This window comes from Solanum stenotomum, chromosome 9 (genome assembly GCF_019186545.1).
Source record: "Solanum stenotomum isolate F172 chromosome 9, ASM1918654v1, whole genome shotgun sequence".
In the NCBI taxonomy this organism is placed as follows: domain Eukaryota; kingdom Viridiplantae; phylum Streptophyta; class Magnoliopsida; order Solanales; family Solanaceae; genus Solanum; species Solanum stenotomum.
In genome coordinates, this window is record NC_064290.1 from 46678014 (window position 1) to 46694521 (window position 16508).

Below are 16508 nucleotides of genomic sequence, written 5' to 3' on the forward strand. Positions count from 1 at the left end.
TAAAATAGAAAAAGACAAGTATGCTTCATACGATGGAAACATGGGTTATCCACTACAATTAATTAATTAGATATTGAAAAAAAATAAAGAGTTGAGGTACCTTTATGAGGAAAGTATTTTGTCTTTTTTGTTTTTGGGTGTTGTTTAGCTCAACTCAATATTTATTTATTTATTTTTAAGAAACATAAACAAATTTAGGAATACATAAACTCAATATTTATTTATTTTGTGCAAAATCAATAAATGTATGATTTATTAACCATATATATAAGACATTTTAACATTTCTTCAAACTAGAGACCAAAATAATTAGCTTATTTCGTCGATAATCAGTATTTAATTCACCTTTAGAAGATTTTGTTTTTCTCAATTTTGTTTACTTTTGTGAATAATTGAATAGAAGTATTTTGGGGCAAGTCAAACTTGTTTTTGATAATGTTTTTCTTGATCGAAGAGTTTATCAAAAAAAATAAAATTTCATGGACCTTATGATCGAACATGCACAATGAAAGCAAGTAAAAAATAAGTATACCCCCGAATTATCGTAAATGGTATGCAGATACTCTTCTCTGCGTCATATTTTTGGGACATTGACGCCCTTGCCGTCCAAAAACTAGAGCATATATACCCTTTATNTTTAGCTCAACTCAATATTTATTTATTTATTTTTAAGAAACATAAACAAATTTAGGAATACATAAACTCAATATTTATTTATTTTGTGCAAAATCAATAAATGTATGATTTATTAACCATATATATAAGACATTTTAACATTTCTTCAAACTAGAGACCAAAATAATTAGCTTATTTCGTCGATAATCAGTATTTAATTCACCTTTAGAAGATTTTGTTTTTCTCAATTTTAATTTGTTAACTTTTGTGAATAATTGAATATAAGTATTTTGGGGCAAGTCAAACTTGTTTTTGATAATGTTTTTCTTGATCGGAGAGTTTATCAAAAAAAAATAAATTTCATGGACCTTATGATAGAACATGCACAATGAAAACAAGTAAAAAATCAAGTATACCCCGAATTATCGTAAATGGTATACAGATACTCTTCGTCATATTTTTGGGACATTGACGCCCTTACCGTCCAAAAACTAGAGCATATATACCCTTTATACTAACGGACATACATGTGTCATAATCTTATCCACCGATCCGACATTTGTTAAATATTGGATCGATGAATAAGATTGTGCCACGTGTCCCTATTTTATCTTATGTTAGAGTGAAGAGCATATATGCTCTAATTTTTAGATGATAGGGATACTAATATCCCAAAAGTATGACGGAGGGTACCAGGTTTGCGGTCTTCTATTATAGCCTAGGTAATCTTTTAAGTGAAAAATATTTGTGTGGACAAGTGTTGCTGCTCAGAAAGTACATTCTTATGGCTAAAAAAGATCCTATTTATAACCACGTTTTGAAGTACAAAAATCTTAGTCCAAAATGTATCAAACCATACAATTATTTCTTTGTAGGACTTTCCTACTACTAGAAGATTAATTATTCTTTCCAATGTCATTAATTGAATAGGCGTAGCAATGATCATAGATTTAATTAGTGAGACTTATAATTGCGATATTAATCAGTAAAATGAATGAATTAATCATATCATAATAAATTATAGATTGTTTCATTATATACTATAATTGCACTTTTTGATTTAATTTTCAAAATCTTTCTTTAAGTCTTAGTTAATTCTCCATATTAGGATTACAAATGTCAATCACTTAAATTAAACCAACCAATTTTTAACAAGAAGTTGGCATGTCACCGCTATTATATACTATAATTGCACTTTTTGATTTGGTTCTATAATCGATCAACTTCATCCTTGAGTGTGAACATAATTTTATAACTCATAAGAATCAATAATTTAATCTTTTGTACATGAGCTAAAAAACTCCATATAATATATCATCTACTACATAAGTAAATAGCACTCATGAAAACAAAATATCTATTTACAATGAGACTTTATTGAATTGCATACTAAAATTAACAATTGTTCTATAAAAAATAAAACATAATACTATAGCTAAATCGTACAATTAATAGTATATTCTAACCCCCACATTTAAAATTTCACTGAGTATCTGTAATAAGGATTTTGAGGGTGACCATAATTAGATTACTTAAAAAGGTATACATATCTCTATATTACTCTATATGATAAGAGAGAATGGAGGAACTTGGGATTAAAAATAATAAAAAAAAAATTATTTACTTGTAGTTATCATAAATTTAATTGAATATTTATATATTTTGGTTCAATATTTTATTACTTTCTTCATTTTATATTATTTGATTATTATATTTTTAATTATTAATTACTATGATTTATAATATTTTTAACGTAATTTTTAAATAATATGTGTTACTTCCTCTGTTCCAATTTACATGGTACATGTGAAATTTTAAAAGTTGATCAAATTTTGAATACGTCTTTTAAACATTTGATTATTGTGATTTATATACTTATAGCGTAATTTTCAAATAATATGTATTACATCTTTTATCTTAATTTATATGACACAATTGAAATTTTTAGAGTTAACTGCATTTAAAATATGTTTTTTTTAAAAAAATATTTAAGTCGTTAATTTTTGTAATTTATAATACTACTTTTAACATACTAAAAAGAAAAGTAAGACAAATAAATTGAAACAAAGAAAATATTAAATATAAATAGAGGAAATTGAAGGAGACATACAATTACTCTAATATACTATACAGAGAAACAAATGTTGAACAACTCAAAATTTCATCCTTGCCACATAAATTAGAACAGGGGAGTAATATATATATATATATATATATTATTTGAACCTTACGCAAATTATAAATCACAATAATTAACAATTTGAAATATATTAAAACCATATAAATCAATAAAATGTGATTGATTCTGCCATATAAATTAAAACAAATAAAATAGCATATATTTGGTATGTGCTTGCACGGGCTACGGTATTAGTATATATCATATATACTAAAGTATATTGAACTACCAACATTGGTTGTGGTGCAGTGGTGAGACCGCCTCACCCTTAACCAGAGGTCTCGGGTTCGGACATTGGTCTAGAGAAAATCCTATTGGGAGTGCCCCCAAATAAACCCTGCATTGCGTGATCTGAATTTAATCGGGACTCCAATGCAAACTCCACACACCGAATCATAACAAAAAAGTATATTGAACTACTAGTGGTATAGTAACTTTATCTTCTTAGTAGAAGACTAGGTCTAGTAGTATAATTGCATTCCAATATTACAAGGAATCTAGGTTGACATGGTCAAATGGAGACACTATACCAAAAAGCATGAGATATGGTTGGTTGGACATGTTAGATTTAATCATATAATGCAAGAACATATAATTCATGTAATTTTTATTCTTTCACATAATTAATATTCATATTTTTAACTTTTCTAACATCACAATATTTTTTTCCTTTTAGAATTGTGTCATGGATCTACCTACCTAGCAATTTATATCTTATTTCTGAAATAGAAAAAGTGAAAAATAATAGCTAAAAGTATAACTAATAACATTTGAGCAATGAAAGAGAAAACAACATAGAAAATTTTAGAACAAAAAAATAAAATAAAGAACCACAAAAGAGTTAATGGACCTATAATTAATAGCCTAAATTCATCCAATAACTACAAATAGAAAATTGTGTTGACCCCAAGTGCAAAATACTTCCTCCTAACATAGGAAAAACAAAAAACACTAAAATAATAGAAAATGAACAGCTTATATTGTCAACTTTTGGTCTAAGAAAATGAACCATCTTTTAGTAAAAAAATATGATCATATTTTATCTAGGTCATGGCTAAGCATGAAATAATATATTTGAGATCATTAGTTTTATTATATTGTCAATTAGTTAAATTTGCAATATTCTAGATCCACCATCAATAGATGATACTGCTCCTTTCTTAACCACATATCTCATATTCAAATCCTAGATATGAACAAATCCTTGGTAGGAAGCGATTCCATATGAGGTTCTACATAACACAAATCCGTATTAATCAGACTCCAATGCGGATACCGAATAAAAAAAAGAAGAAAGACAAATTCTAAATCCATTTCATTACCTAGTACTGAGTGATTACTTATGTGGTGTAGGGCTATCCAAACAATAAACATAATTATTAGCATTTTGATCTTAGTTTAAATCTAGAGTCTTGACATTGACATACATGCACTAGTCATACCAATTATTGACATTAAAATAGGGATGGGGATTAAGTGGCAATAATATTCCCAAAAAAATAAAATCCAAGTGAATATTCTCACCTAGATTTCACTCAATAACCCACAACTCATAAGGTTCTCAAGGCAGTCCACCAAAAGCAGAAAAAAAAAAAGGTATTTTGCCTTACCACTCCAAGATTAATTCTACTCTCATCTAATTTTTTTTTTTTTTTTTTTTTTTTTTATAATATGATTGAAATTGGTTGGAATATAAGATTTGAGAAATGATTTGAAGTAGAACCATTAAAATGGGTTTGACCCATTAGGTCAGCCCTGTCCAACTGAATAGGTGAGGTTGGGCTGAGATTTTCATCCCCATTTAAACCTGAGATTATTAAGCCCAACCCATGTTAGCCCTCCAACCTCATGAGGCTGGTATGAAGGCAAAAAAATTTAAATTAATAATGGACAAACAACACAAATCTCAAACTACTTTCCTTGACGTGGATTTTCAATATTACTCATTTACTAAAATTTGGACTTCAAATACATGTTTCGAACGCATCATGCTCCTCAAATGCATGGAGTCAAAATTATGTGTAATTTATTTCAAATGCACTTTCTGTATCCAAGTGGATTCACATGTACCCGACTCTCTCCTCTCTCGCCGCTCTTCATATGTATATGTATGTCAAAATGTGTCTGATATACTAGATACATGTATCTATTAGCAACAGTACATGTATCTAGGCTATTACATCTGACTTGAAAGTTGATATATAATTATTAATTAATAACACAATATGTAACTATTTCAAGCCATAGGGATAGTATTTCCTAATAATTGACTATAGGAAAGAATTGATCTAAGAACAAAAATTACAAAATTAGAAATCCCAACATTAAGAAGACACAACTGAGGGCTATTTATGTCTATCGACAACAACCTCTCTACCCAACAACGATAACATTTAGATCTGCCTACATCCTACCCTCCCTCCAACCATGTGGGATTACACTCTAGTATTGTTGAGGATCATTTTCAGACATCAATTAATCGGACCACTTGTAAGTGAAATATTGAAGTAGGGCAGTTTAGATTCATCTAAATTCTGCAACTTATATAATTGTACAGAAAATCAGACACATAGCAAGAGACAAGAACACTTCAAATTGTCATTTCCATTACAACTATATTATACTCAATCATGGTGGAAATTGATTGTTTAACATTGTGTAGAAAAGAAAAATGCGAAAAGAATTGAAACAAAATCTTTGAATCCCTCTCTAGTTCATCCGCCAAAAAACAAATTACCTAATTGATCCTTCAGAAATGGATGTGACCTTGCAAACACCAACAGAAGTGGTGAGTGGCAAATCTTTATAGCAAGCAACCAACTCCTTATTTGTGTGCAGATCCACCTGAAGAGTTTCCCAAACCTTCTTCTTAGGATTCAAGACGTCATCGGCCTTGCCATCAAACCCAGGGAACGTTACTCGTTCACCAATTGCAGCATCTTTAGGAGGCTCAACTAGTTCAACCTGACATGCAAATCATCATATATTTGAATCAGTTCACTTTCCAACTTTTCCTCTTTTGGTCCTAATAGTTTTTCTTTGTTTTCTCATTTCAACCAAACTTATCAATAGTTGATGCATTACACAGTAGGTGTTATATTAAATAAAAGAAACAGATATTTACAAGGCCTGAGTCAATAGATAGTGGTGATAATCAAGGAGGTCTATGCATATGGGATTGTCATGAAAAATGAAGAATCTTTTCTTGCTTTCCTCAACTAGACTTTGGAAGCAATGGGAACAAAGTATGCAGTTTGTGTGGTAGAAGGTGTTAGGAAGGGAAGCACGAGGATTGTGTAGTAGGAGATAGAGGAAGAGAAGTAAGGAGGAAGAATGGAAAGCCCCTAACTAAAAAAAGAAAGAAATGCACATTCTAAAGGAAACCAAAGCAGTTAGAACCAGGGTTAGCTCTTAGGCAATAGTAATTTCCAGTTACTAAAGCAAAAGTTTTAAAATCCTAAGGTTAAACCCGACAACATATAGAGTCTTAATTTGCTATAGGAAGGTGGGACCCTCTAGCATTATGTCCTAAAAATTCTCTCCTTTTATGTAGCCTTCTGGCAAGGTATGTAGGCAATATGTCGATAAATAGAATAGAAGCATTAGGCTGCCACTCACCTTAGTGTGATCACTATTAGAAGCAGCAAGAACCATTGCCTGGGATTTTATTCCCCTCATGCTGGCTGGTTTTAGGTTGCATAGAACACAGACCTTTCGATTCTGATAAAAAGATATAATTGTGAAAATTGCTAGGTATAACAGTTTAATCATCATGTAGAAAGATTATAAAAATGCAAACCTGCATTTCCTCCAGAGGAATATATTTTACGAGGCCACTAACAACAGTTCTGGGCTGAGCTTCACCAACATCAATCTCTTCAACATACAGAGAATCAGCATCAGGATGTTTCTGTGCTCTTGTAATGAGACCAACACGAATATCAAGTCTGCTAATCGAAATTTCTGCTTCAACAGAGGCTGAACCCTTAGCTTTGGCTTCAGAAGATTTTGTAGCACGTTCTTTCTTCTTATTAGCATCTGATAGACACAGAAAAACTCAATGTGATCAACAGTCTGCACAATAATTTTGTAAGAACTTATTCTAACATATAGCTATCAACCCATGGCAAGGATCCCTCGGCACTTCCCCACAAAAGAATAGGAAACTTTTGAGCAAGAATATGATAATATATCAAAGGTTAGATATAAATGATTTAGGAGTTGCCATAACAAATTAGAAAATAGGTATTACTATTCCAAAGAGTGGGGATGGATATAAAGGATTTACATAGTCGATCCCAATTGATTAGGATTGAGGCATAGTTGATCGATAGATTATTGATGAGTCCATATTTAAAGGTCTGACATCAAAGAAACAAGGACATAAACAAGGGAGGTGGTGATGCATGTCAACTCATTCTGGTTTTATGATATAAGGAGATTATGCAGAAAAGACCTAGAAGAGGAGATACCTGAAGGTGCAGGCTTAGAGCAGATTACACAGAAACAAAGCCTAAAGTTCCCCTACTCAATATTTATTTGATACAACCTGAGAGACTGATAGGAAGACACTGCATTTTCTGCTATCCGAGATCTCCAACCCAGGACAAAGGGAAAACAGCTACATATATACTGACAGAAAACATGCAGATAATATTTTTCAAGAATAAGTACCAATAACATTCCCCAAGAATAATAAGGCGTCCCCAATTGATATGCCCAACAAGATCCACCAAATAAGGTGAACTGGACACTTTCCAATTCATTTTTTCTGAAATTTTCTTTCCTATTATAAGTTTACAAAAAAAAAATCATGATATGACAGTAATGAAAGGAAAACAAAATGCATTCAGGATAGGGTATACTAGTTGTATAAAAGTACTTTCTTGTGCCTCTTTTGGGTGTGTTTTTCTGTTATAATTGAATTTATTTTGATAGGTTATTGTACTTAAATTCTTACTTAACAGATGAGGGCGTACAAGAAAGTAAGCATAACTAACCTGAGATTTTTGCTTTGTTCAACTGATCAGTGATCTTCCTTGCCTCAGTTTCAGCCTTCAAATTCCTATCTGCCTGACTTCCAGCAAACTTTTCTCTGTAGAATTCAACTTCTTCATCTTTCTGCATATAATCACGTTCCGTCTTAAGACTATTAGCAAATGAAAGAATGAGAAAATATGTACTAAAGAACAAGACTACAATGCATTACCAGTTCTTTGAACAATGGTGTTGGTATACCAATTTTGTGACCTGCAGGTAGGATATGCCATGGTCTTTTGCTTTTTTCTATGTCACCTCTTTCATCAGACAGTGAAAGTTGTGTTTCAGGAGGAAAGTTAAGCTGCTTAAGCACCTGTGAATCAAGTCGTGAGAACATCAATCCATTGAGTACAGAAAGAACCTCAACCACAGTATGATGTACAAGCATCAAGCATGAGCAGAGACAGGACCTCAGCCACAGTTATATGATGCAATGATGACAACAGAGTTCTTACCTCCCGTGAAAAGGAGGGTATAAATGGCTCTAAAAGACACGCAAGAAGATATACTAGGCCGGAAGCAGTGCTCATCACTATGGAACACGAAGGCTTATCTTCCTTGTAAAGTCTCCAGAATTGACTCTCCTACAAAAAGAAGTATGGACAGTCTGAACTCATGAGATTAAAGTAACCATGAAACTGTCAACAACTATTACTGAAATTCAAAAAGCAGTTTCTAAATTAAAATAGAAAATACAATCGCATGAGCAACTGATAAATCAAAAACAGATAGTTGAGACGTATTTGACAGGCTTACTTGCAAATAACCGTTTCCTTCTCCAGAAATGGACATAGCAATCTTCAAGCCCTGCTTTAATTTAACCTAAACCAGTTGTGCAGCATATAAAGGTTATTCAGACCATATAAAGGAAAGAAGAAACCAATTGAAGATATAAAGAACATGTAAGATACAATAAGTCAATAACAACAACTACCACTATTACTACTCCTATGTCTCAACCTCAAACTAGTGGGATAGAACTCCCCACTATCCATGTTGCTTCATTTAGATCTATCTCAATCCAATATCCAATAACTTAAGTTCTCGACTCTAGTAATACTCCATATTTTCTACTGGGTATACAGATCCTTAACAAGATAAGAAGAGTTCTAACGAACACTCAACCTAAAGTGTACTAAAATGATTAAGCCTTAATCCCAAATAATTAGTGAGGGAATGCTAGACGTTTGCAATTTCTCCTTTGATCATGACCATTGAGGTGGCTAATCCAGCGCATATAGTATGGACATCTGGTTGCACATATTGCATAGTCATTATGCGCTATTTTTACACAGCAGAGTTGTAAAAACACATGAAGGGGGGGGGGGGGATCAGAAATGAGTTCCATTTCACTAGAACTGGAAAAAAAAAACAGTTTTGTGGTTACCTTCTCCATGGCTTCTATATATTGTTCCACATAATTTCCAACTTTTTCACCTAAGGCCTTAGTTAAAGGGTGTGATTCAGCTCCTTCAGGGTTGGGAATTATGGAACCATAACCTGAAGCTGTACAACATTTTCATAAGATCTGTTAGATTTTCAATTAGAAAAGGACTGGATTATTTCCAGTTAACACTCCAGAAGCAAAACAAAAAACAAATCAGCTCCCTTTTTATCTTTTTCTAGCTAAAGCAAGAATCTTCCCTTTTGAGTTATCCTTATGAATATACTAGTAACAAGATTATTTTTTTAATCAGTGACCAACAACAAGATATTTTCAAAGTAAACATGAAGGAACCAAGACACTTATCCAATGAGAAACAACTTTCTGCCAATAAACTTTTCCCCTTTTTATCTTTCTAAGGAAGAACAAGAAATATTTCCTTTCAATTTTGTCATCTCAATGATAAACTAGCATAACACTTCAAGGTGCTAGGTAGATTATTTTGTTGATTCACAAGAAAGAGAAACAATAATTTTCATCAATCAACCAGACAAGGAGTCAATTAGACAATACAGTAACAGAAAAGCATGAAACAGCATAACAAACCATGTTGTCTAATACATGAATCAGAGTTACTGGTGAAATAAACACAGATGAAATAAACTGCCAAAGCTTGCTATTGTCTAAATGTATTAAGCCAAACCGACACGGAACTAGCTGACAACAGAAAAAGCATATCAAGAGGGGAGACTACGTAAATATCTCATAGAAGACATCTAGCAGACATACCCGGATCTTTTGCAATGAAACTCAGGACTCTATTGACGAAATTGCCTAAGTTGTTTAGCAACTCGCTGTTTAACTTTGCTTGTAAATCCACCCAACTAAACAAAGTGTCTGACACCTATAATAACTGATATCCATTAGTGATCATACCAGCATAAAAGAACATACAGAATATGGATTTATCAGGCAACAGAAGTTAAAACTGCCAAGACCCCACCTCTGGCCTGTTTGTCAGCAAGTAATATCTCCAAACTTCTACAGGAATGTTTGTCTCTTTTGCATCATTACCAAATACTCCTATGCCCTTGCTCTTTGAGAATTTGCCTGATTATGACAACCAATATATTAGAAGTTAAATTTTCAAATCAGAAAAGAAGTAATTCTGTAGTACGAACTGTGGTACCAATATACTAAGTCCCAAGCAGCATTAACATTTGGAAAATTCACAGCCTTATTTACAACTAACCTGCTTCATAGTTCAAGTATTCTGTTACACTAATAGTCTTCATAAGAGTCCAGTTTTCACGAGTTCCAAGAAGCGTAGATGGGAAAATCACCTGGAAAATACAACATTTGTTTTCTTACGTGCATTAGCTGCTTATAGAAATAATATCACTATGGTTAAGCTTATACAACATAGCAACTGAGCAGGATAATTCGTGGCAATAGGACTCCTAAGCATATTTGTCCAAATCGATCAATCAATTAATCAACCATGCTTCAATTTTAAATTAGGCAGGCAGAACTATATGCTTTCTCTTTATCCATTATGCTCTTTTCAGTTCCATTCATCTAATATAAACTAATTTGTCTGAAGTGACAGATCAGGGGATCTCTAAAACTAGAGATCCTCCGAATCTAATACTTAACCCTACAAGGACACATCCCAGTCTCTAAGAAACTCTAAATCTTTTTAAGTATAATAGTTTGCTGTCCCAAATGAGGGTTGTGCATAATTTTTTGATAGCTTTCTGTCAGGTAATTGGCATTGCCTTATCATCTGATTCATTGGGGATATTAGTACATAGCATTATATATTCAACACTAGTATGAATTCAGATTATTATTTTTGGATAAGGTAGTAAGGATACAATTTTTTGGAAAATCGAGAAATCCGCAATTCCATCTTGAAACTCAGTGGAATAATGGACCCGTCCCTCTACCTTCCACCATTTAAATATTCAATTTGGTTTACAAGCAAGACTTCAAACTCATGAAGTGCTTCAATCCACTACTTATTCAAACTCATGACAGTTAGAAATCTGCTTCTTATCTCTATAAATAACATGTTTATATTGAAAGCTATCTATCTCTGTCATGACACAATATAAATGAACATTTATTAACACCATAAAAACGACGAATGAACATCTTCTAATTCTCCTAAACTGAAACTTGAGTAACCTCCATCAAAGACATCTCACATGCAAAACTTCAATTGGTATCCAGACTTCTTTTGCTGAACAACATTTCCGTAAATGAACAAATCAACATAGTTTATTCAAAAATAAGGTGCTGTCTCATCATGTCATGTGATAATATTCACTAGGCAATGTATGTATTATTATAATTAATAGTTTTTAATAATGTCGGTGCCTTCACCAGATAGCGTGCACCTTGACAAATCCGGTAGTTTACTCATCTTATTGTTATTTTAGAAGTGTGCCCAGCATTTAAGAATGTCTACATAATTTGATTCCTTCTCAACAAATATATGAATCAATATCATTGCCAAAAAAAAAAAATATATGAATTAATCAATATGGATGGAGGTAATAAAATACAACATCAATTCAATGGAACCTTGGTCCTTGACAAAAAGGAAAAATGACTTCTATGTTAGCAAAACCCCTATATTAGTAACAGCTTCACTTTTTCATTATTGAAGAACCGATGATTGAGCCCTTCCACAGCAGACACTCAATGCCAATCAAGAATAAATAAAAATAGAAGGAAAAGATTCAAAACAGAGTTCTCTCTTGAATTACAATGTGTGGTCAATTTCTTTCTTCTTTCTTCTTTTTCGTTATCCTATGTAAACTTTGACATGCTCTACAGTCAAATAGAGAATTTAAATATTAAATGCCAAGCCGCTAGTAATGTTCCAGAGAAAGGTAGCCCAAAGATAATGCAAGAGTATTACACAATTATCAAGTTTCTAAGTTGATGTCTATCAGTCTTTACTTCTCTCTTGGTCAGGTCTAAAGGGTCAAGGGGCAAACACAATCTCAGCACCATAATTTGTCCTCATTATCAGTCATACAAAGTACAGTAACTTGACTTCGTAGTATTCAACTTCCTTTTTACCACCAAAAAGATGATGAAACTTTTACGGAGTTCCTGAAACTTACAGTGTGAAAAGGCACATTATCTTTGCCCATAAACTGATAGAGCTCCACATTCTCTGGATTCTTCCACCACTTCTCCCACTCAGTTGTGTAGCATGAGGTTATAGATACATATCCAATAGGAGCATCAAACCACACGTAAAAAACCTAATTACAAATAGATCAACAAATAACACCATTAAGCAAATATAAATGGTATTGAGCAATAAAGGAGAATTTTGCTGCTTCAAATTATGCCAGCGCATGAATTGGTAACAGCAAGTGGGCTAATTATCAGTAAAAGTAACAAACCGTGACCAACTATTGTTTAGCTAGAAAGAAATAACAAGTTACAACTAACAGTTTTGCTCAATCAACCTTGTCCTTATATTTTTCATGTGGAACTGGAACCCCCCATTTCAAATCTCTAGTTATACACCTTGGCTTCAGTCCTTCTCTAAGCCAAGCATATGTAGTGTGGATAGCATTCTGACTCCATCCCCCAGCCACTGACAGGTCGTTGACGTATGCTTCTAATTCATCCTTCAGCAAAGGGAGCTCAAGAAACAAATGATCTGTATCTCGGATGCATGGGGTGTTACGGCAAACCTGTAGAGTAAGCAAGCTAAGCGTTCAGTAATAAGTAAACCATTACCACATTCATGTATTGTTAATCCAACATGCTTTAAGTCCTTAGAGTTTTGGTATTTTAAAATTTCCAAATACAAGTTGTTTAACCTTTGTCACAAGTAAGTCAAGTCTCTTGGCAAAGGAATACTCACTTTTAAAAGAAACTAGATGATGAGAAGTATATTTCAGAAGTATTTTTTTAACAACCAGATGATGAGAAGAATTAGAACTATACTGTATTAAGAAATACACGTCTGAAACGAAGAGGACAAGCAAACCTTGCATCTTGGATCCTTCAATTCAGTGGGATTTAAGAGCTTCCCACACTTCTCACATTGATCTCCTCTTGCAGAATCATAGTTGCAACCTGGTGTTGGGCAGCTACCCTCTACAAGCCGGTCAGCCAAAAACTTTTTGCATGTCTCACAGTACGGCTGTGAAATAAACTTAGCTTCAGTAATAAATATGTCAAATTTGATGCATCAATAGGGTTTGTACAAATTCAATCTATGAGATATTTTAACGCAGAGCTTGAGGCCTGACAATAGCAGTGCAGAACCTGCTACCAGAAAATAGTACATATTAAGAATTATATACCTGCTGCATGGTGTTCTCGGAGAGCCAATTATTCTCCCAGAGTTTTTTGAAGATCGCCTGACAAACTTCGGTCTGTTGCGGAGTTGATGTGCGTCCAAAGTGATCGAAGCTTATATCAAACCATTTATACACTTCTCTATGGATTACATGATATCTGCAAAACCAAGAAAATGAAGGAAGGAATTGAGAACAAGGCATGCATGTTTAGCTCCAGTGATTGGGAAGAACGGTCACCACAAAATTTAACCATTTATAACAACATAAAGTGAAAGGATTAATTTGCAAGAATTTAGGGAAAAAGAATGTCAAACTATTATTACTATTATTATTGTTATTATTACTATACTACTATTATTTTGAGTCAAAGAATTCCCCTTCCCTCATTTTTGTTATACAGAGACAACTGTTGAAGCTGATGAGGACCTTATCAGTTAGAGTGAGTGAAAAGGACAGGACAGATGAACCCGCATTTGTTCCTGTACATGGAGATTCTTTACCATTTGTCATGGTCTTTTTTAAAAAACTCTAAGAGTTGCTTCATTAGTCAGTATTGCGAGTACTTACGTTGTCACGACATTTGTAAGTTTATTTAGATTTCTTGAAGTTTAAGGCTGTGATGAACATATGAACTCAATTATGTTGTGTTACGTATGATTGACTAGTAATGGATATTACACCACCACCCCAATCCTAATTAATTTGGCACCATTCATTCTTTCTTCTTCTTCCCTCTGTTTTCCATTTTCTGCCCAATATTTTGTTCTCATTTTTCAGTTCAGTTTAGGTGTATTTTTTGCCAATAAACAGAATTTTTTTTTTGAAATGAAAGAGGCCCAAGAGGATGGATTGTAAACAGCTTTTCATATTGCAATTCGAACTAGATTGTGATTAAGGCACACTAATTAATTGAGATCTAATATCAAAGAAAAACGAATTACTTGTCACAAATTTGCTTGGGAGTACAGTTTTCTTCCAAGGCTTTAGTCTCTGTAGCTGTTCCATATTCATCAGTACCACACATGTATATGGTATTGTAATCCCGAAGTCTACAGTATCTCGCGAAGACATCCGCACTCAACACACCTACAACAGCACAAAGAAACCATAATTTGAATATAAAATCAACATCAAAAACAGCGAAGAGAGGGAAAAGGAGGATTGAATTATTGTGATTACTTCCGATGATGTTTCCGAGATGAGGAACGTTGTTGACATACGGCAAAGCGCTTGTGATGAGGATGTTTCTTTTGCCGGGAATCGGAAGTTTGGGAGAGGCCGGCGGGAGATTGTCACCGTTGCCGGTGGTGGAAAAATCGCCCATCTCAGATAAGTTTCCGGCTAGGGTTTTAGATGACAGTATTTTTGGTTGGATTGCTTTTGTTAGAGGATGTTTGGAGTGATTAAGAGTTAACTTACTTTTAAAATCAGTTTTTGATTTATAAAATTGTTTGACAAATATATAAAAATAATTTAAAATAAGTAAAAAAAAAAGACTTAAAATAAGTTAAATGTTTAACAAGTTAAAAAATAACCTAAATTAATTTAAAATGATTTAAAATAAGTTAAAAATTAAAAGTAGGTTTTGACAAGGAAATGCATGGATAGTGTGGCGGTGTGAGAGCTTATTTATGGATAGTTTCAACAGAGGCAGAGGTAAGTTGAAGAAGTATTGGGAAAAAGTGATTATACATGACATAGTGCAGTTTCAACGTACAGAAGACATGACCTTAGATAGGAGACTAAGGGGGATATGAATGAAGAGTCTGGAGCCTAAAGGGCAAAAAAAATTGTCAAAAATTCCAAAAGGCACATAAATTTTTTTTAAAACCAAAAGGGCAAAATCACTCCTGACGGAGCGATTGCCCTCTGACACAAAACGAAAAATCGTTGCCCTAGCAGCGATTTTGTAAATTTTTTTTTAAAAAAAATTAAAATGGCTGCGATTTTAAGTCAGAATTTTTTTTCCTTACACATCGCTGCGCGTTTTTCACGCCTAGTGCTATTATTTTCATGCCTATTGTTAATTATTAATAATATAAAAATGATAAACAAGACGGACAATATTGTCACTCCCCGAGCCTACACCCTGGACGGGACCGGCACTCGGAGACCATTGCTTGCCCCAAGCGAACCCTTGGCCTGGCTTTCTTAACTCAGTGGAAACCTAACTCAACAGAATTACTTCATGCAAAGTAAAGTCATAAGACAACTTAACTGATACAAATCTAGCCAACAAGGCACCTCGGGTCTCAAAATAGAATATTTACATATATAAAAGACTCAAAATTAATGGACTGACTGTTTATGAAGCCTCTAACATATTGAGATGGATGTTGGGACAGACCCCGCAACATCCTAACAAAATAAAAACTAGAAACACGAAATAACCGAGTCCTCCGGAAAGCAAGGAGGCTCACCACTGACTCTGGAGTGCTCAGCTGGATCAACGACGTGCAAGATGCTGATCCGGGGTACCTGTATCTGCATCGTCATAAGATGCAGGTCAATTGGCATCAGTACATTGAATGTACGAGTATGCGAGCTGGAAAGCTAAACCACAACTTAAGTTTGAAAAGAGTACAAGAGAACATTTACCTTGGCTCTGTTCAACTCATGAATAACTGAACTCAATATATAAAGCTTGTAAAACTCTTAAAACATGACGTAAAAATCATATTTATAATATCATGAAAATATCATGTTTCATCTCAAGGTCTACTTGTGCAATGTATGAATGAAGTCCCATACCCTCATCCATACTAAGCAGAACCCTCGAGGAACCATGCTCTTTCTACTGTGGGAGCTTCTCTAACCGACAAACCACCACTATGAATATGAGTGGTGATACAACGTTTTACCTCACGTTGCCCGAGGACCATCCTATACCTTGCCGTGATATAGGAAGCTAATGATACAACGTTTTACCTCACGTTGCCTGAGGACCATCCTA

General features: G+C 33.6%; 2 protein-coding genes across 2 annotated transcripts in view; both read right to left on the reverse strand.

The window, feature by feature from the left end:
• Positions 1-16508, reverse strand: part of LOC125877895 (uncharacterized) — a gene marked incomplete at its 3' end in the record, with an annotated part of 211228 nt that overhangs the window by 178866 nt on the left and 15854 nt on the right. The window lies entirely within an intron of this gene.
• LOC125877881 (methionine--tRNA ligase, cytoplasmic-like) lies at positions 5372-14963 on the reverse strand. Its single transcript, XM_049559167.1, has 17 exons — positions 14735-14963; positions 14497-14641; positions 13559-13712; positions 13240-13395; positions 12710-12940; positions 12356-12499; positions 10471-10561; positions 10222-10328; positions 10008-10122; positions 9222-9340; positions 8591-8656; positions 8290-8418; positions 8004-8147; positions 7795-7915; positions 6594-6832; positions 6413-6514; positions 5372-5758 (listed from the first exon to the last, which is right to left on the reverse strand). Exons 1-17 carry the CDS (start codon positions 14877-14879, stop codon positions 5528-5530), a joined length of 2439 nt encoding a protein of 812 aa, XP_049415124.1. The 5' UTR covers positions 14880-14963; the 3' UTR covers positions 5372-5527.

Coding starts and splice junctions, on each gene's coding strand:
- LOC125877881 (XM_049559167.1), bottom strand. CDS start 14,879: ATGGGCGATTTTTCCACCACCGGCAACGGTGACAATCTCCCGCCGGCC. Junction 13,713..14,496: donor CCCAAGCAAATTTGTGACAA/GTAATTCGTTTT, acceptor TTGGTTTTGCAG/ATATCATGTAATCCATAGAG. Junction 8,419..8,590: donor AAGGAAACGGTTATTTGCAA/GTAAGCCTGTCA, acceptor TTCTTTTTGTAG/GAGAGTCAATTCTGGAGACT.